Source organism: Drosophila elegans, unplaced genomic scaffold (genome assembly GCF_018152505.1).
Source record: "Drosophila elegans isolate 14027-0461.03 unplaced genomic scaffold, ASM1815250v1 contig_468, whole genome shotgun sequence".
In the NCBI taxonomy this organism is placed as follows: domain Eukaryota; kingdom Metazoa; phylum Arthropoda; class Insecta; order Diptera; family Drosophilidae; genus Drosophila; species Drosophila elegans.
This window is the reverse complement of record NW_024545855.1, coordinates 2,766,801-2,786,277: the sequence shown is the minus strand read 5'-3', so window position 1 is coordinate 2,786,277 and position 19,477 is coordinate 2,766,801. Positions and strand designations below refer to the sequence as shown.

Here is a 19,477-nt window from a genome sequence, read left to right as displayed (position 1 = left end):
GTTGTTTGGCTTTTGCTTTGCTATCATTAATGAAGCCTTGCTTCTAAAGTCGAAGCAAAAGCATGCTTTCACTGTACAGCCAAAAAAAATAATGCATTTTTTGTAATGTGCTTTGCTTGCATTTAAAAAATTGGTCGAGCACAGATGAAGGTGATTTTCAAACCCTGCTATAAAGAACACCAAGTCAACTGATTCAACATTAACCTGGATATCTTTTACCCATTTCAGTTGCGGCGGCGACGGCAAGATGAAGTGCGATCCCCAGCAGTGCGTCCCCGAACCCACCATGCAGCAGGTGATGGCGGCCGTGGTGTCGGGACGCAAGAGATGAACCACCAGCCATGCTCACTAAATATAATTTAACTAATTCTTAAGCACTGCAGACAACAATCACGAACCGACGAACCACAACCAGAACCAGAACCAGAATCAACCAGACCAGATAGCACCACTCGCCAACTAGCAGCAATAGCAATAGAGATCACTAATATAGCCAGAAACCAGAAACAGAATCTCGAAATCGGAATCGGAATAGAATAGGTGCCAAAAGCAATAGTTAACCAGGACCAGATGCAATAGTGTTAATTTTGGGTTTGCCGACACACATTCGCACTCTTTCAATTGGATTACGACCAGCCCACTTGTTTCGGATTAGGTTACGGTGACGAAGCAACCAGTGATATTGTACTGTATACATAGTATAGGTGCAATTAATTTAGACGCGCTCACTTAAAACGATTACTTATTTGTATGTGTACTAGTATTTTGGGCTTGTGACCCTAGTGACAGGACATATAGCCAACAGCATATAGCAGCCGACGTAGCGCGTGCCTTGTAAGGTCGTTCATTGTGTGTCCGCCGTGCCCGCCATACAATCGCTTTCAGGAGACTCTCAATCAAGCACCCAAACACAAACACCACATATGTATAGCGAATATATTCCGGATCCGGATCAACCGCAATCAATGGCGTTACGATGCCACGGCATTCGGCCGCCGGACCGGATTCTACACTTGCTAATCTGTATCCGTCCGGCGGCTCACTCTTCTCCAATGCGCTTTTATAGTATTTTAGTCACCTTATTTTAAACATTATTATTTTTGTGTATAATTGTTGCTTCTAGTCTTCTTTTGTTGCAAGAGCAACGGAATCCGCCTGTAACACGCGCACACAACCCGATTGATCGATTTGTAATCAAATCAGATCAGATTAGATCAAATCGGATCGGATCGGACCAGTTGAATATCAAATTGAGTTGAGTTGAGTTGAGAAACTGTATCTTCTATGAACTATTCCAAGCTTTTATACTTTTATATACAAAAAATACGTGTAGAGTGGAGAAACGAACGAACTAGTTTTTATAGCAATTTTACAAACGAACGCACAAATTGCATAGTTTTTAACGGATTAAATTTGTACTTTGCCCGCAGCACCTCGAAATGAAAATGAGGTGGACAAACCGTGAAGTCTACATAGAATTTTTAGATCAACTGAAACGGAAACTAAAAATACGGAACCGAAAGAAGGAACACACTGTTCGGCTATGGCTACTGCTCGACTGACTGAAAATCACCCAGATCGGGAAGGAGTTAACTTTGTAAACTATTTTTTTTTAACGCCAGCTGCCGCGCTGGCTATTATACTTTATTAGAACGCAACGCCCGGATTTTCAGTCACTTGAGCTATAGCAATACGCCGTAAACTTGAAGCGTCTCATCCACGCCGAATGAATACGAACATCAATTAGATTTATATAATCTCTAAATATAGTTGTAGCCCTAAGTATTTAATTTTAAAAATAAATAAATAAATTTTAATTTAGATCTTATTTATTTGATATGTCTTTTAAGAACAGCTCTTGTGTTTCCATACCTTATCATAATTTATATGCAGCTATTCTTTGTAATCTAATAAATAAATACAACGCTTTTTATTGAAATGTATAACGGGAATATTTTTTTGAAGCCAAATGAGATAGATTATGGGTACTATTTATTTTGTAAGTAATTGCTATCGAAAGTTAACTAATTAAAGGTAATAAACGAAATGAAGGGGCAAAACATTTTTTTGGAAAATATACAATGAAATAGCTTTTTGCTTTACATAAATCTAATCCAATATTTTTTAGCCAGAAGTTATTGATCCACCCCATTTACCACTTCGCTGCTGGGTAAAAGACTTCAGTTTATAGAGCCTAGCTATAATTGCTTCATTTTTCTTTTTAAAACCCAGTTTTTAATATATCCCATTTCGTTGTCATTTTACGTTTTAACTGGTATTTTTAACGACTCCTGCTCAACGAAATATTTATGTAGGAAGTTCATCAATCAGAAATCTTTTATATTTTGGATAAATAAATGTGTTTTATAAACGTATTTTGAAAAAACGTTTCTTTTTACTCACCATACTGTATAAGACTTTGATGTTTCCATTCTGCAATATCCCAATAATCTTTTGTACATGATTGGTTCGTGTGGTATTTTTAAACAGTCCACCAACGTTCACACTTCTAGCCGGCTGCCAATAAGTGTTTGATATTTTCCGCTTATGGCCTGAACTCATTTAAACCACTCGACTTCTCTATATATAGGCTCCTCCAAATGGTGAATATATCCACCATAAACTGGCTCTTCGTCTGCGGCCTGTCCTTCTGCCTGGGCGGGATTGCGGTGCTCAGTTTTATGCCCCTGGGCTCGGGTGCGTATGCGAAATATGAAGACCCGGCTAAAAATACTGACCAGCCATGGCTCTTTTTATAGACTGTGTCTGTCCGTTGTCCAATCCCCTGGCCAAGCTGACGGGCGCCGGAGGAGGAGTTGCTGTGCAAAAGGAGCCCTTGGCGGAAAAGCTCCACCAGCATCCCCATGACCATGGTGCCTCCGCGCACAAGATGGCCCTGCTGGTTCCCTTCCGGGATCGATTCGAGGAGCTCCTCCAGTTCGTGCCCCACATGACCGCCTTCCTGCGGCGCCAGGGCGTGGCGCATCACATCTTCGTGCTGAACCAGATGGACAGGTTCCGCTTCAATCGCGCCTCACTTATCAACGTGGGCTTTCAATTTGCCAGCGATGTGTATGACTACATAGCCATGCACGATGTGGATCTGCTGCCCTTGAATGACAATCTGCATTACGAGTATCCCAGCAGTCTGGGCCCGCTCCACATTGCCGGACCCAAGCTGCATCCGAAGTACCACTACGAGAACTTCGTGGGTGGCATACTGCTGGTGCGGCGCGAGCACTTTCAGCAGATGAACGGCATGTCCAACCAGTACTGGGGCTGGGGACTGGAGGACGATGAGTTCTTCGTGCGGATCCGGGATGCAGGACTGCAGGTGACGCGGCCACAGAACATTAAGACTGGCACTAACGATACATTTAGGTGAGAATAGATCTCCAGTAAATAGTATGACAGGTGTATTTACTACTATTATGCCTTCAGTCATATCCACAACCGCCATCATCGCAAGCGGGACACTCAGAAGTGCTTCAACCAGAAGGAGATGACCCGCAAGCGGGACCACAAGACGGGCCTGGACAATGTCAAGTACAAAATACTCAAGGTGCACGAAATGATCGTTGACAAGGTGCCGGTGACCATCCTCAACATTTTGCTCGATTGTGATCTTAATAAAACGCCGTGGTGCGACTGCTCCGGAACGGCAGCAGTTGCCTCGGCGGTACAAACCTGATGAATATGGGTTGTGTGTTAAACCAAAGATCCTATGTTTATTTCGCTATATATGTGTTGTGTGTTTTGCAAATGGGCTAGTGCTAGTACACGTGAACCATGCCGTAGAGGAATGTCCAGAAGAGCACGTAGGTGCAAAGGCCGCCCATGAACTGGTTGGTCAGCAGATTTCTGCGGTTGATGAAGAACTTGCGCCACTGGGTTCCCGACTTGAGGAGCACCAGGATCCAGAGCACGAACACGGACAGGAAGTAGAACAGGAAGCCCAGGGTTCCGCTCAGTCCAAGAATACCTGCAAATTGGGGGGAAGTTAATTCAGCTGACCCGATCACAAATTAAGTCCAATTACCAGCAGCGCAGCCCGAAATGGCGGCCATCGATGTCCGGCAATACTCCACGGCGGATATGTTGTTCCGGATGGCGCCCTCGCTGTACGCGATAATCTCTCCCGTCTTGGACTGTGTGGTCTTCACTCGGTTCATTTTAATTGATTAATTTTTATTTTCTAGCAAAATTTACTCCGGCTGCGAATTCCGATAGTTATATCGATAGGCAGTGTCGATGACCGATAAATGCTCACTGGAAAAAAAGCCACCAATATTTCGTTGCAATGTTAATTAAATTCATTTGAAGTAAACTAGGAAACAAGGAATTTTTTAACTAATTTTAAAAACGTTTTACTTCATGGTTATAGAATGCTGAAATTTGAATTTGAATTTACAACCATGAGACCCAAAATATACACACCTTGAAAATAAATATTATAACAATGGGGATTAGGGGCTTATTGTATTATTAAGCATTTTGAAGGGAAAAGTTGCTTAAATGCTAGTTATTAAAAAACGTAATTTTCCCAAACCAAATAGATTTTATGTTATTAAATATTTTTATATTTTATATTTGTTGTTTTGGTCAGTGCATGTGAGCTCACACTTCCGCTGAATGGCTCACAATTGCGTTTTGCCATTCGCCCGGGCTCGTGGCTTGTTGTTATTGGGATTGGGCTGGAGAGCTCGGACGGACAGCAATTCATTAAAATATGTGGTGATAACGCGATCGGCCGAATTCTGCGTGCGATTCGTGCGTTTGACGTGGGTACAAACTAACTGACTGCTATGCTGCCGCACCCGCACTTGTTTTGATTCCACGGAGCTCCTGATCCATCACAAACCAAGCCACCTACCACCCAGTGCCTCCACCATCTCCTCTGCCAGCTGCTCCACACCAGTAGGGCAATTAAAAAATCAATCAGAGGGCCCACTAATTGAAAGCTGCCCCCGCAGCACTCGACATGTCGCCGCCGAAGAACTGTGCGGTGTGCGGGGACAAGGCGCTGGGCTACAACTTCAATGCGGTCACCTGCGAGAGCTGCAAGGCCTTTTTCCGCCGCAACGCGCTGGCCAAGAAGCAGTTCACCTGCCCCTTTAACCAAAACTGCGACATCACTGTGGTCACCCGCCGCTTCTGCCAGAAATGCCGCCTGCGCAAGTGCCTGGACATCGGAATGAAGAGCGAGAACATCATGTCCGAGGAGGACAAGCTGATCAAACGGCGCAAGATCGAGACGAACCGGGCCAAGCGGCGCCTTATGGAGAACGGGACAGATGGCGGTGAGGGTGACGACGCAGATGACCACAAGGCGCCTGCAGACAGCAGCAGCAGCAATTTGGAGCTCTACTCTGGCTCGCAGGACTCGCAGAGCTGCGGCTCAGCGGACAGTGGCGCAAACAATTGTTCCAGCGGAGGACACTCAGCGAGCTCCACACAGGTCAATCCGCTGCAGATGACGGCCGAGAAGATCGTCGACCAGATCGTATCCGATCCGGATAGGGCCTCGCAGGCCATCAACCGGCTGATGCGCACCCAGAAGGAGGCTATTTCGGTGATGGAGAAGGTGATCAGCTCGCAAAAGGACGCTTTGAGGCTGGTGTCTCACTTGATCGACTACCCAGGTGGGTGCTCCACTTGGCCTCCTCTGTTTAACCCCTCTGATCTTTGTTAATTTTGTTGCAGGCGACGCCCTTAAGATCATCAGCAAGTTTATGAACTCGCCCTTTAATGCGCTGACAGGTAAGTCTACTCCAATTATAGTTGCACAACCTATTAATGGTTTCTTATTTAATAGTATTCACAAAATTTATGAGCAGTCCAACGGACGGCGTGGAGATCATCTCGAAGATTGTGGACTCGCCGGCAGATGTAGTGGAGTTCATGCAGAACCTGATGCACTCGCCGGAGGATGCCATAGACATAATGAATAAGTTTATGAACACTCCGGCCGAGGCACTGCGCATCTTGAACCGCATCCTAAGCGGCGGCGGAGCTAATGCAGCCCAGCTGGCTGCAGCGGACCGCAAGCCACTGCTGCTGGACACCAAGGAGCCAACGGTGAGGCCTCCTCCGCCGGCGGAGCGGGTGGACACCGTCATCCAGAGCATGCTGGTCAATAGAAGCCCGCCCATTTCGCCACATGACGGCGCCGTGGACCTGCAGTACCAGCACTCGCCAGGTGCCATGGAGCAGCCCAGCACAAGCTCGAGCAGTCACCCCTTGCCTTATCTAGCCAACTCGCCGGACTTCGACCTGAAGACCTTCATGCAGACCAACTACAACGACGAGCCCAGCCTGGACAGCGACTTCAGCATCAACTCGATCGAGTCCGTGCTGTCGGAGGTGATCCGCATTGAGTACCAGGCCTTCAACAGCCTGCAGCACTCGGCCTCGCGGGTCAAGGAGGAGACGTCCTACATGACGAACGGCCATGGCGGCTGCAATGCTGCCGGAAATGCCAGCCAGCAGCGGCACCTGCAACAGCCCATCTGCGCCCCATCCAGTCTGCAAATGGACCGCGAACTGAACGAGGCAGAGCAGAATAAGCTGCGGGAGTTGCGTGTGGCCTGCGAGGCTCTCTACGATCCCGTGGACGAAGACCTCAGCGCCCTGATGATGGGCGACGATCGCATTAAGGTAAGGCAACCTAGCCAACGGCATAAGCCCATCGTTCTTTCGTTTGTAGCTCCAACACCACCGGCTTATCTAATCGCAGTGTATGTACTTTCGGCACCTGGCAGTTTGTGGCCAATCGGTGATTCAGTATGCGTATCTTGATGATGGCCTGTGGGCCAGTGTGTCTCAGCCAGCCATTTCTGTGGTCCCAGCAATGCGTCTCACCCAAATGTAAACACCAGTTTCAATGGGGTGACCAAGAGTCTTGGTTCAGGAAAAAAGTTTATAGAACTTCATAAGTCAATGTTCCTTGTGGTTGAAATGGAAATGTTTCAGCATTTTAGGTCACTTTTCGGTGTGCCTTTATTCGAATTTTTATGCAACTTAACTTTGTTTACCTAAATTGACCTTAAACTATGAACCTAGACTTATTTATACCATTTTGTTTTAATGTGTCAACATTTATACTAGACCTGGGGAAATGTTTTATAGTTATCCAAACGTGACTCATTCGTAATTCGCCGAATTGTCGTCTAATAAATCGAGCCACCCTAGCTTTTAGGCAATCAGAGCGTCTGGTCTGCCAAGAGCAGGCCAGACAATGGCTTTATCAGCCTCTGGCTGTGCCAATTGTGACACTATCAACCATTATCAAGAGCGCCAGCAGGCGCTCATGAGCCTCCAACCGTCGATTTGGCCGTTTATTGTCGCCATAGACTGTTCACCGTTTGCGCCCCATCGCAATTAGCACATTTCGGTATTGTTAATTAGGAAAAACGATATAGATTTGACGGAATATGGAGCATAGCCAGGTGTTGGGCGCTATGATAAGCGGTGCTCGATTGAGTCACCTTCCAGGGAGAAGCCTTTACGATAGTGCCGATAATAGTAATGGCCACCTGTGTTTGTTTTGTCAACCTCACAGCCCGACGATACTCGCCACAACCCAAAGCTCTTGCAGCTGATCAATCTGACGGCGGTGGCCATCAAGCGGCTTATCAAGATGGCCAAAAAGATTACAGCATTCCGTGACATGTGCCAGGAGGACCAGGTGGCCCTGCTCAAAGGTGGCTGCACAGAAATGATGATAATGCGCTCGGCCATGATTTACGACGACGATCGCGACGCCTGGAAGGTATTTTTCGATGAGAAGTCTGGTCATTCGATTGGGTTAATCATAATCTGATGTGATATGTGATTTACAGGTACCCCACACCAAAGAGAACATGGGCAACATACGCACTGACCTGCTCAAGTTCGCCGAGGGCAATATCTACGAAGAGCACCAGAAGTTCATCACCACATTCGACGAAAAGTGGCGCATGGACGAGAACATTATCCTGATCATGTGCGCCATTGTCCTGTTTACCTCGGCTCGGTCACGAGTGATACACAAAGACGTGATTAGATTGGAACAGGTATGCGAATAGTCTTTCCTTTTTGCTTACATTTAAAAAACGAACAAATTTACCCACAGAATTCCTACTATTATCTTCTGCGAAGATATCTGGAGAGTGTTTATTCTGGCTGTGAGGCGAGAAACGCGTTTATCAAGCTTATCCAAAAGATTTCAGATGTAGAGCGTCTGAACAAGTTCATAATTAATGTCTATTTGAATGTTAACCCATCCCAGGTGGAGCCCTTGCTGCGTGAAATATTTGATTTAAAAAATCACTAAACCAATTTTGTGTCGGGTTTTGGGCATTCAATGCCGATGTCGACGCTGAAGCCCAATGATAAATGATAAAATGATCAGCGAGCTGTAGTTGTTGTTGTTGATGTCTGTTTTATCTGTCGCTTATAATGTTAGATTTAAATCGAATGTGATTGTTAGATTTGCATATACTGCATAGATTTTATATTTCTACATCAAAGAGAGCATATTTAGGATACCAAGTGCAAAGCAACACAATCTATATGTAATGAACACCGTTTAACTAGTTTCCAATAAACTAAACACTGATGCAATAAATAAAGACTTTATTTCAAATCTTAAACTGCCATGTTATAATGGTAAATTCATTTCCCAAAAATATAGTAAAAATTGTATAGTCATATTGTCATGGCTGTTTTATAAAGATAAAATATAAACCAATACTTTTTCCATTTAAAAACTGCCTAATAAATCTTATTCTTTGATTAGATATTTGCCATACACCAAAACAAAATCGTTTGAACAATCCAAAGTGATTTAATAATTCGAAGGTCACAAAATGTACATTTGAAGTGGTAAGAAAGGACAAATTAGATAAGTGGAAGCCAACGTGATGTGCTTTAAAATGGCATCACCGCGGAGGGAAGCACCAGATCATCCACGCCTGTGTACCCGTGTCCAGTCCATTTAGGAACCCACGTTGTGTACGTATCCGCGTATCCAGCGTATGTGTCTGAATCTGCCGAAGCCGACATACATAGTCGTCATTTGTGTATAATGTAGGTAATATAATAGCTCGGGCTCGCTCCGCACCGCACAGCTGGTCGATAGACAAGTCCATTTACATTGTTAGTCCACTTTCAATATAAATCATCTTTCAGGTTGATTCGCGACAATCTTTTGCCCACTGCAGAAACTCATCCAACGCACTGACTGCCAAATTCCGACTTAATGCCTTGACTCTCAAATTACGATCGGTGGTAATGAGTACTAGTTCCGTTTGAATGAAACACTTTCCATCTGAAAAGCGCTTTTTGCTTAGAACTGGTTTTTAAATCAAATTTAATGTTTATTTACCTGTGCACTGTTCGGATTTAGCTGTTTTAGATACTGCCACAGCCGTTGCCAGAATTTTGTCATCGTTGGAAAGATACTCCTCCTCCACCAAGGCAAATACCGAAGCATTGACAAACGAGCCCTTTGTGGTAGCACACCTAAAAAAAGAGTTTGATAAGCATGACATAAAAATGGATGGGTAATATTTCCAGAACAACAATGAAAAAAAAATTATAGAACTGCCAGAGTATACCCCAGACTAGATTACAAAATTAACTAATCGCCATTAAAGCTGTAATCAGGAATTGGCAAAACGAAATCAACAATTGCTTACTTCACATTACTCTTAGCCGACTTGATGAATTCAAGTGACTTTTTGGCCCGCGACGACACCTCGTCAAAGTGGTGGATGCGCTGCGTCTGCTTAGAGCTCCTATAAGAGTCCAGTTTAACGCCCTTGGAGAGGCCATCTAATTCCTTGACGACCGTCAGCGGTATGATGAGAGTGTAGCGCTTAAACTCCATGGACAGTTTCTCAAAGTCTTCCAGACAGTCAATGAAGCAGTTGGTATCGGGTAGAAGGTAGCGCGGACGAACCTCAATGTAGATTTTGGTATCTACGAACTTGAGGATCTCCTCTAGTCTGGTGGTGCATATCTGCTTTACCTTGGCCTTGGCCTCCAGCTCCTTCTTTAACTTGCACAGCTGGGAAACATCGGCGTCGGTGGAAGGACATAACGATTCCTCAACAATTTGGCACTGTATCTTTGGCGCTTTTGTCACTAGACCACAACTTTCGGCATCGAAATTTTCCAGAGCATTCTTCATGGCTACATTGAGATCCTCAATGGTGAAGCTCGAATCCAGTGACTGCTGCAGAGACTCTTGATGCTGGGCATAGCACTCCTGAAACTGGGAAATCCTGCGCAAGCGTTCCAGGAACTGAACTCGTTCGGGGCCGCGCTTTAGACAATCTTTGCCTATCGTTTCACGACCCAAAGGATTAAAGCCGCTCAGGGCAAACTCTTCATCCAAAATAATTTCTTTCTTCTCCAACTTCTGCTTTCCCAAAACACATTCAATGTACTCAAAAAGGGTTGATAGCTCTGCCCAGCAATCGATGAACGAGTGCCTGTGGGAATTGAGAATTCATTGTAGTTCTTTTTTAAGGACTAGAATCAATACTTACTCTTCTGTTCTGACCGGTTCCCATATCTCAATGTTAATGCTTAGCCAATGCACATAAACCTTTACATACTGCAGATATGTGTTGACACTAGTAAAGCTAAAATAAAGAGCAAATTAGTAAACCATTCTAAGAGTCAGCATTGGGGTTTCATACTCTTCTTCTGGAAGACACTGGATGTTTGTAGAGGCCTCCACAAAATCGGCCATTAACTGGTTTGTTTTTTTCAAAATGAGTCCAAAGAATGAGTTGGCAAAATTGAAGCTGTGATAACGCATCTCGCGGCGTGACGCTGTAGAAAAACACAAGCCATTAATTTTATTTTAACCGTGATTAGGCTTATCAATCATACTCTTACGCTTGTTGTGCTCCACAACGAACAGGTTCAGTGCCACTATTTTCAGCAGTTTGGAGCGTGTCAACAGGTTGTCATGCTTGACGGCGGCTTCCATTTGGATCTGCAGTTTTCTTAGCAGCGGATATAACGAGTCCACACTGTAGATGATTTTAAGATATGTGTTAATACCGGTTTTCAACTTTCACTTTCACAGAATTAATTTAAAAGTAAAAGATTTGATATACTCACTCTGTGCCTGTGTATAGCTTTCCTATCAGGTACAGATAAAGGGACACGATGCGCGGCAGCAGCTCTTCCGTGGCCATCTCTTCGTAGCGATTTACCTCGGCCAATGTGGCCTTGTTGCCCTTCGTCTTGGTACCCTTGTCATCGGTGCGATGCAGTCGTCGAATTCCGTCTGGATATATCCAGACCTCCTTGCGCATTGGCTTCGACTTTTGGTTTTTCGGTGCTGCATAGTGCATAGGCGATTGCTTCATTTCGGTTTCCTCGTACTTGCGCCGAATCTCATCAAACAGATCCAGCAGGCTTTCCTTGGCCGTCTGTATCGAGTTGGAAGTCAGCAAACTGCGTACATAGTAGTAGACGGCATCGAAACGCTTGTGCTGCAGGAGAAATAGGTATATGATTGGTATTTAAATGTGTAAAATGTGATATAAATGATCCCTACATGATAAATGGAAATGACTGCCAGTTGGTTGTAAGGTGCTCCATTTCCAGGCACAAGTTCCTGAGCACGTTGATAGTATCTAGCCGCCTCCAGGTAGTCCGTAGCCTTGACATGATTCACTCGGTAGCGCGACAGGTCGCCCAGACAGATGAGCAGCCGCTGGGCAACCACTTTAAGGGCACTCTCGCAGCGCGACGAAGCCGCACATTTGGCCATCAGTTTGTCGTAGACCAGGCGGTAAAATTTGGTGGCTTGTTCAATTAGCAGCAAAATATGGTCATGCGCCTGATCCGTTTGCTGTCGCTTAAGGTAATCCCGCACATTGTAAAAGAGCAGTTTCCAAAAGAAGACATCCACCTTGTGCTCGCAGACGAACTTAAGCTGCTCCAGCAAAAGCTTCTTAAAGGCATCCTGCAGCTGGTCATGAATATAGCAAAAGTTCTTCCAGTTCTGGGGCGGATTTTAAAGATAAAGAAAGTGTTTTATATGATATATGGTATATGCTTACTATTAGTATAAGATTCCTTTGATGAAGCACCATTAGCTGATCGTACAATTGAACAATGTTTTTGGCATGGGGTAGGTCTAGAAGCGGCTCAAACCAGTCGGGATGCTCGGTGGTCAAGCGGGTGCGCGTCACTGGCGATTGCGGAGGAGCATGCTCCTTGTCCTTGCCGGGATGATGATTGCGACCCCTGCGACGGGCATTGTGTCCGGAGAATTTGCCTTGTCCTTGTCCGTTGGCATTTCCGCCAGACGCCGCCACGGAGGTGGCCACCCGCAGGATGCCCGGAATTCCGCATTCCCGCGGCCCTTTTCCGCTCCCGCTGGTAACCAAAACGGGATGGGGCTGGGCTCTTCCTGCACCTGCAGCTGCATTGCTCAGTATAGTAACTACAGCGAGTGGTGAAATCGTATAATGATGCAGATGTGACGCATTAACTTTGTATATATGTATGGCAGACTCACCTGGCCTTGGAGCAACTGGCTCCGCATTTTCAGCGTTCTCTGTCTCCTCCGCCGTTGTTGTTGTTGCTGTGGCTTTTGCTGCGTGGCTGCAGCTGGCCGCGATTTTGTTTTGAAGACGTTTTGGTAGCGTCCCAATGATCAGCGATATGTCATTTTGATCTCGCGTTCCCTTTCGACTCATATTTCAAGCGATAGCGATGCTTTTGCTGTTGCATTTATACCTTTTTGTTGAAATTTTGTCAAATGTGTAGTGGAAACAGTGTGACCAAATTATTAAAGGTAATTCTAGCCAACCATTAAATTTGCACTAAAAAATCCTTGAATTAAAATGCGCGCTCAGTTTTAAACGGTTAAAAGAGGAAAACCTAGATAAAGAGGGCTAAATCAATAACAATAATAACAAAAATATGTCATACATATTATACATTTTTGAAGCACGTTTTACATAAAATTTCAACTGCAAGATTATACAAAAAAGGCTTCGAAATTCAAAACAAAAAAGCACTAAAACTTTCCTTTTCATTTTACCTTTAACTGATGAAAAATCCATGAATTTAAGGGGAATAATTCAATAATTTAATGTCGATGATGTCGGCACGTGAGCGATTTTTTTTTACACATCACTTGTCACGCGCGTATACCTGCAGTGTGACCAGACCATATATATATTGGAGTGCAGTCAGCTGCATACTGATGGCGCCAAAATCTAAATATTATTTTTGAATCGTTACAAATATAGAGGAGTAAGCCAGCACAAAGTAAATTGTATCAAAGCAATATGAGTTGATTTTATTCTATATATTTCAAAAACATAACTAGATCTTAGTATAACATGTTATAAAAGAAAATAATGAAAACTTTTAAATAAAATTAATATTTAATGTTAATTATATTATGTTTGATTCATAGCAGTCATCAAGAAATAATGGGAGTGGATTAATCTACAGCATGAATTTTGTGGAATCAAGATTAAAGTAAAATACATATTATGATGATCAAGATTTCTTGAATAAATATTTCAATTTAAGTTTAATATTTGCGTTTCCATTGAATACTTACCGGCATACTTCGGTTGTCCGAACATTCTAAACCTTTGAATTTATTATAATCAGGAAACTAGAAGGGAACGTTAGCATATTACCTCCATTGTTACTCTATTTTTCCTTTCGCGTTTGCTTAAACTTAAAATAATAGCGTGGTAATCAAATATGTCTTCGCACTCAGAGCTTGAGTTCGCTTTATGTTTATAACTTTTGTCGAGTTTAATTTTGTTACGTACATGACTTTTTTTTATTATAGTGTTTCAGTCTTCCACTAACGTATAATTATTGGATAGCGCTGTGAAAGTAATAATATTCGGCCCATATTGCTTTACGTGTAAGTATTATTTAGAAAATACTATTTTTAAGCTTGTTGGAAAGCAAAGTTTTGATCAATCTCTTACAAATAGCGGATTTATATTAAGAGATGCTGGTAGTTAAGTCAATGAGTAAATGATGGATTGGTTACTTTAATTATATTATACATACATAAGTCGTGTACACTTTAGATTCAAATAAGTTGTATAAATTGTTACAGTGCAACTACAAGGAATGGCTGAAGCAGACTCCTTGGTGTTTATAAATGTTGTATATATCGGCAAAATCGATCATTAATTTGTTTATGAACTGTTCAATGTGAGCGTCAATAGATTTATATAAATATTGTAATAAATAATTACGTAAAAATGTTATCATATTTTAATCATTAATCCTAGTCCCACATGTTCGTTTTATATATGTTCTTCATGAATCGGGATTTTATCTTGTACACGCAATGGTTAAAAAATCTAAAAATTATAGTTAAACGTCTCTAAGCAATTCAACGGATGTGGGAGTCCATTCAATATCATTTAAAAAAGAATTCTACCGCAGCTCAGTTTAATTTATTAATATTCATTGCTTCGCATTTTATCCTTGTCGGTGTCCTGCAAAAAAGAAACCATGAAGTTAATAAACGATTTCATTAATCGATCAGAGAGAACTCACTCTTGGCAGATCCTTAGATGCGGACAAGCCAACCTTAAAGCGCACGCCGATTTTTATTTGTTCAGTACTGAAATCACGATCACGGGTTTTTAACCTGGCCTTGTTGTTAGTATTGTTCTGTTGATATTCGTTTTTTCTGTTATTGGATCCATAGTGGGCTCCAAAGTCATTTTCTCTGTCAAAGTCCAAGCCATCTCGGTCCTTAAACTGATAGTCGCCGCCGCCGCCGCCTCCGCCGCCCGATTTCTGGATGTCGAATCCCCGACGATACTCGCTGTAATTGCCCCTGTGACCTGGATTACGGAAACCTGCTCCGCCGCCTCCAGCGTTAAAGTGTTTTTGTGACATGCCACCTCCACCACCTCGTCCATCGCGATCCCGATCCCTGTCCTTGTCGTCCACCTGGCGGTTAAAACTGCGGGCCAGTGGCGCCTGCACTTGGTTGTTGCCATCGGGAACATGCATTGGCGGACGCTTCGAGGAGACCTCCTCCTCCTGCTTCTTCTCGTAGTGGAAGAAGTCGTCGAATATGGACGTTGAGTGGTTGTACGAGTGCAAGATCTGCAGCACTTCGATGCCCTTGTCGTTGGGCACTTCCTGGGTGTCCCGCGAGTTCGTCACCGACTTGTTCTCATTGTTCTCCAGTCGAATGTGTCGCAGCTTTCCATTAGGCACATCTTTCACATATATCCATTTCACCTTGAACTTGCCCCTCCACTTGTCCTGCGACCAGACGCTCGACGTTGAGTTGTAGTCCACCGCCGTCATCATTTGTGCCATGCCGCAGAAGTGACCGGATCCGTTCACCGAGAAGAAGAGCATGATGTTGCCGCCCTCTTTGTGCCGCTCCTTGAAGGCATCGTCCAATCTCTTGTTGCCATGGTCTGTGGAGCACCAAATCTCATACTTTATACTGCGGTGGATATCATCTTCGGAATACGATTTGATGACAAAGAACCTGCAAAGGGTAGAAAGGTAAGATATATATATTTAAACATATATAGAAGTATTACCTGGCTGCCGTGGCCTTTTTCAAGTCCACCACTTTCGGGTTGTAATTGTTTTTGTCTTTTAGTTCATCCAACAGAAGTTGGGGATCGACAGGCACCTCCTCGATGGCCGACGTGGCCTCCACCGGTCGTGATTGGTTCTCGTCCCGGTACTCGAACTTGGAGGCGTTCTCAAACTCGCTGCTGCGGAAACTGGAATAGTTGCCCGAGCGCTCTGAGTTGCGATTGGGATGTGGCACTCCATCGTGTCGCCTGGCGACGTTGGGTGGCCCAAAGGGTCCTGAGTTGGTCGCTGGACGGGGCGGAGCTGCTGCATGGTGGACCGGCGGCTGCTGGGCTCCTGGATTCCGGCGAACCGGACCCGTTGGCGAAACCTTGGCTCTGCTGAAATTATTGTTGCTGATGCCCAATCCCTTGCTCTCGTACTTCTGGAAGTTCTCCGTGTCTTTGTGCACCTTCTCGGTACGAGCGCCCAATGGCGGTGCTGTGTTGCCCGATACCGAAAAGTCTGAGCTCAAATCGGAGTAGCTCAAGTCGATCGGCGAGGGTGGAGAAGGTACAGGAGGCGGTTTATTGTTCGGCAAGTCCCATACGTTAACGTCTAAATTGTGCTTTCCAGGTACCATTGGTGGTGGTGGCATGCCCGGACCCTTTTTCTTATTGTTGGAAGTGGTGGACGCTGTCTGTTAAACAAAAAAATATGGTAATACATTCGGTTGGTAGACAATTTTATGTGAATACTCACTCTGGATGTTAGTTTAGCCGGCTGGGAGGCAATTGAGGCCCAGGTTGTCTTCTTGGGAGCGGCGACAACTTCTTGATTTTGTGCTTCATCGCTTGTTCTGTTGTCCAGTTTTGTAGACGGGTGGTCGTTCTCATTTCGAATCGACTGTGGAAAAGATATACATAAAGACATTACTTCCCAAACTTAAAAAATAAATCGATACAAAGCGGTTAAAAAAAATAATAAAGTTAAAAAAAAAAACAAGCTACGACAAGTAATACCAAATTTTTAAAACATATGGTATTTTAAATGTTTAACAAATCTTAAAAAAATTCTTTAAAATTAATGTACCTGTGCTGCTGGTTTCCTGGAATTCCAGGGATTTACTTGGTGCTCGTCGCGTCTTGTGTTGTTGGGAATACTATGTCCATGTCTTTTATATGAATCTAAAAAAAGGATATGAAACTATGAATTAGAGTCATTTTTACAGATTTAATTATTAGTATAAAAATAATAAGGAGCATTAACTCATCCTTGTCCTTTTAAAAGTGAGTCTTCTTGAAACATAAAAGCAAATTTCCATAATCTGTGGGTGGATATGCATTATTACAAATTTTAGAAGGCAATTCTACTTTCTTAAATTACATTTGGAATTTTATTTCAATTTCAGGCAAACAGATTTTACGAAAAATTATCAAAATTTTCAATTTTCGATGGAGGGAGAATTGGAGCTAAAGAGTGAGGAGGAGAGGGACACCATCCCAATTAAGATCGGAATCATAGGGGAAGCCAATCTGGACAGGCCCATTTATTTGGAGGAGCGCATGGAATATGCTGTTTGCACACCCTTCGGCAAACCATCGGATGTGATTATCGATGGCCAGATAGAAGGCGTTAATGTGTCGCTCCTATCGCGAAATGGCCGGAACCACGACATCATGCCGAGCAACATCAACTATCGGGCAAATGTGTGGGCCATGCGAAAGATGGGCTGCACCCACATCCTGGTTACGAACACATACAGCTCCCTGAGGGATGACTTCCAGCCAGGACATCTGGTTGTGCCTCACGATGTGATCGATCAGACGACGAGGCGGGCTCAAACCTTTTACGATGGTGCTGTGGGCAGTCCCTTGGGCGTCTGTCACGTTCCCATGAATCCTGCCTTTTGCGAACGCACTAGACAGCATCTTCTGGGTGCCGCTAAGGAGTTGGACTTCCCCACTCGATCCAGTGGAACCGTGCTCACCCTCGAAGGACCACGTTACTCCACCGTTTCGGAGAACAATATGTTCCGCAAATGGGGCGCCGATCTCCTAAGCATGACCCTGTGTCCCGAGGCCACGTTGGCCAAGGAGGCCGGCATCCTCTACGCTTCCTTGGGCCTTATTACCAACATGGAGTGCTGGTGTGCCCAGCAGCCCAATGCAACGACGCACGAAATATTCTACATCTTTAAGAAGCAATCGGAAAACCTCCAAAAGGTCATCACCACGGCCATTAAAACTATGGCTGCAGAGGATTGGGCTGAGGATATACTGAAGGCAAAGGTAATGTTGATATTGAAAGACTTAAAGCTGGTATTGATTCTAAGAAAAAACCCTACAGATTTTGGTGTGCAGTAACTTTGCAAATAATAAATGATATTATGGCCTCATGATAAATATTTCGTTACAAAATTAAAATGTTCTTATATTTTTTAGTTGTTTCAAAAAACGATCTTTTTTTTTTGATGTTATAGATAGAGTTCTTAAGAGTTTGTCAGCAAATAAAGCAAGGTTAATTTCGCGTTAAAAAACTATATAAACTGAAAATACCTTCTTGTGTGTTATTTTTGTTAGTAATTGATTTTTTTGAGGATGAAACCCACTTTTTTAAAGTGGCATTGAATTCTTTGAATAAAAGCACTTGTACCTAAAAAAAAATAAATTAACTGCCCCGGAATTGAAATCTGAAAACGATATTGTTTTCATATTAATCTTTTAGGCGGTTTAGCATTTCTGTCAACCGATTTCGGTTTAAATTTAAATTCCCAAAAATATTTAATTAAGAAAAACAACCTAAATTGATCTGGGAATCTTTGTTATTCAATTGGAGATTTAAGACCTCAGTGCGTCCAATCGGAAGCTAATCGGACGACTTCCCGATGCACCGACTGCATTATGGATATTGGCAGAGTCGAAAAACCAGTTCGCGAGAACGATTGCACACTGAGCAAAAGTGTAAGTACTGGATGAAAACAACTATACATACCATGGTTGTTTGAGCTTGCTTTTCGGCCCTTGTTCATATTATTCCATGGAGCGTTGCAGTTCTCCTTAAAGTTGAACGGCGGATATTGGAATTGCATGGAGCTTTCATTGACTGGGGAATCGATGGGAGATCGGATATATTGGTTATGGATTGTAATTTAATAGGCCACTACTTACCAGAGACTTCATCGTGAGTGGGAGAGGGTAGATTTTCATAAGAGGCCTCATCGACTTGCTGACTCCATGGTATATTACGCTCCTCGACCGATTTAGCTGCATTTTGAGGCATTTTAGGAGAAAATTTACATTAAAACCGCACATAAAGCAGGAAATACGATCGAACGAAGGTAGTTGGTTCCTGTTGTCTATAAGAAAATTCTGTCTGTGGTGGTAGGTTGTGTTATATACCTGTGTTTCCTGGTATTTTCATCTGAAACAAAAACACACGGCAGGTTAATTATATTTATTACTCGAGTGCATCATGCATATTATGTGTACATCATTTTAAGGTCGAAAATCTTCCTGCGGAACCACAAATAAATCGAATCGAAACATATGTATGTACATACATATGTATGCAAAATACAATTACCTGATCCACGCCTGACATTTGCTGCACTTTTTGCCTGCAAATACGAAATATACTTAATATTGCCGTTCGGTTTTTGTTGCACTTTACTCCGCTTAGTTACCCCTTTTAAAATAAATGATATAAAAACACAAGGCAGGCGAATTTGTTGCTTAAAAGTTTTAATAAACTCCGATATATTTTTTACTTAAAGAACCACATACACTGACACCACACGCACATTAACCAATACACTGATGGGATTCTTAACGCTTCCGAAGCCGTGTTTTTTTAATGAACGGCGTTGTGGAGACAAAAGCAATGTTGACAACACTAAAATAACGGTTGCTGAAAGGAAAGTTTTGAG

At 43.4% G+C, this 19,477-nt stretch overlaps 7 protein-coding genes across 9 annotated transcripts in view; 4 read left to right on the top strand and 3 right to left on the bottom strand.

Annotated features, from left to right (window-relative positions):
* The window catches only part of LOC108143840 (titin), a 39,269-nt gene extending 37,326 nt beyond the window's left edge, over positions 1-1,943 (top strand). Inside the window, exon 8 of the mRNA XM_017268390.2 lies at positions 229-1,943. Coding sequence (XP_017123879.1) covers positions 229-331 — 103 coding nt within the window. The 3' untranslated portion in view covers positions 332-1,943. The remainder of the gene's footprint in view (positions 1-228) is intronic.
* A 540-nt stretch (positions 1,944-2,483) lies between these two features.
* Positions 2,484-3,718, top strand: LOC108143844 (beta-1,4-galactosyltransferase 7). Of its 2 annotated transcripts, XM_017268395.1 has the most exons (4): positions 2,514-2,529; positions 2,591-2,697; positions 2,760-3,381; positions 3,442-3,718. In XM_017268395.1, the coding sequence occupies exons 2-4, from the start codon at positions 2,601-2,603 to the stop codon at positions 3,689-3,691; spliced, it is 969 nt and encodes a 322-aa protein (XP_017123884.1). In that variant the 5' UTR covers positions 2,514-2,529; positions 2,591-2,600; the 3' UTR covers positions 3,692-3,718. The 2 variants fall into 2 exon arrangements, with proteins under 2 accessions (XP_017123883.1, XP_017123884.1); XM_017268394.2 differs by having other exon boundaries at positions 2,484-2,697.
* On the bottom strand, positions 3,702-4,253 carry LOC108143845 (ER membrane protein complex subunit 6). Its single transcript, XM_017268396.2, has 2 exons — positions 4,040-4,253; positions 3,702-3,982 (listed from the first exon to the last, which is right to left on the bottom strand). Exons 1-2 carry the CDS (start codon positions 4,170-4,172, stop codon positions 3,774-3,776), a joined length of 342 nt encoding a protein of 113 aa, XP_017123885.1. The 5' UTR covers positions 4,173-4,253; the 3' UTR covers positions 3,702-3,773.
* Positions 4,254-4,678: 425 nt separating this feature from the next.
* Positions 4,679-8,608, top strand: LOC108143842 (nuclear hormone receptor HR96). The gene is made up of 6 exons (XM_017268393.2): positions 4,679-5,642; positions 5,704-5,760; positions 5,816-6,657; positions 7,562-7,771; positions 7,842-8,054; positions 8,114-8,608. Exons 1-6 carry the CDS (start codon positions 4,982-4,984, stop codon positions 8,312-8,314), a joined length of 2,184 nt encoding a protein of 727 aa, XP_017123882.1. The 5' UTR covers positions 4,679-4,981; the 3' UTR covers positions 8,315-8,608.
* Positions 8,609-8,807: 199 nt separating this feature from the next.
* LOC108143841 (telomerase-binding protein EST1A) lies at positions 8,808-12,804 on the bottom strand. 2 transcript variants are annotated; one of them, XM_017268391.2, is made up of 10 exons: positions 12,530-12,804; positions 12,069-12,454; positions 11,561-12,010; positions 11,119-11,495; positions 10,885-11,027; positions 10,689-10,824; positions 10,536-10,631; positions 9,681-10,478; positions 9,368-9,504; positions 8,808-9,310 (listed from the first exon to the last, which is right to left on the bottom strand). In XM_017268391.2, exons 1-10 carry the CDS (start codon positions 12,708-12,710, stop codon positions 9,168-9,170), a joined length of 2,847 nt encoding a protein of 948 aa, XP_017123880.1. In that variant the 5' UTR covers positions 12,711-12,804; the 3' UTR covers positions 8,808-9,167. The 2 variants fall into 2 exon arrangements, with proteins under 2 accessions (XP_017123880.1, XP_017123881.1); XM_017268392.2 differs by having other exon boundaries at positions 10,891-11,027.
* A 991-nt stretch (positions 12,805-13,795) lies between these two features.
* On the bottom strand, positions 13,796-19,339 carry LOC108143921 (YTH domain-containing family protein). The gene is made up of 10 exons (XM_017268503.2): positions 19,235-19,339; positions 19,135-19,168; positions 18,951-18,972; positions 18,720-18,815; positions 18,544-18,654; positions 16,642-16,736; positions 16,312-16,455; positions 15,570-16,249; positions 14,557-15,514; positions 13,796-14,495 (listed from the first exon to the last, which is right to left on the bottom strand). The coding sequence occupies exons 2-10, from the start codon at positions 19,150-19,152 to the stop codon at positions 14,457-14,459; spliced, it is 2,163 nt and encodes a 720-aa protein (XP_017123992.1). The 5' UTR covers positions 19,153-19,168; positions 19,235-19,339; the 3' UTR covers positions 13,796-14,456.
* Positions 16,981-18,104, top strand: LOC108143923 (purine nucleoside phosphorylase). The gene is made up of 2 exons (XM_017268507.2): positions 16,981-17,840; positions 17,899-18,104. Exons 1-2 carry the CDS (start codon positions 17,004-17,006, stop codon positions 17,932-17,934), a joined length of 873 nt encoding a protein of 290 aa, XP_017123996.1. The 5' UTR covers positions 16,981-17,003; the 3' UTR covers positions 17,935-18,104.
* Positions 19,340-19,477: the final 138 nt, after the last annotated feature.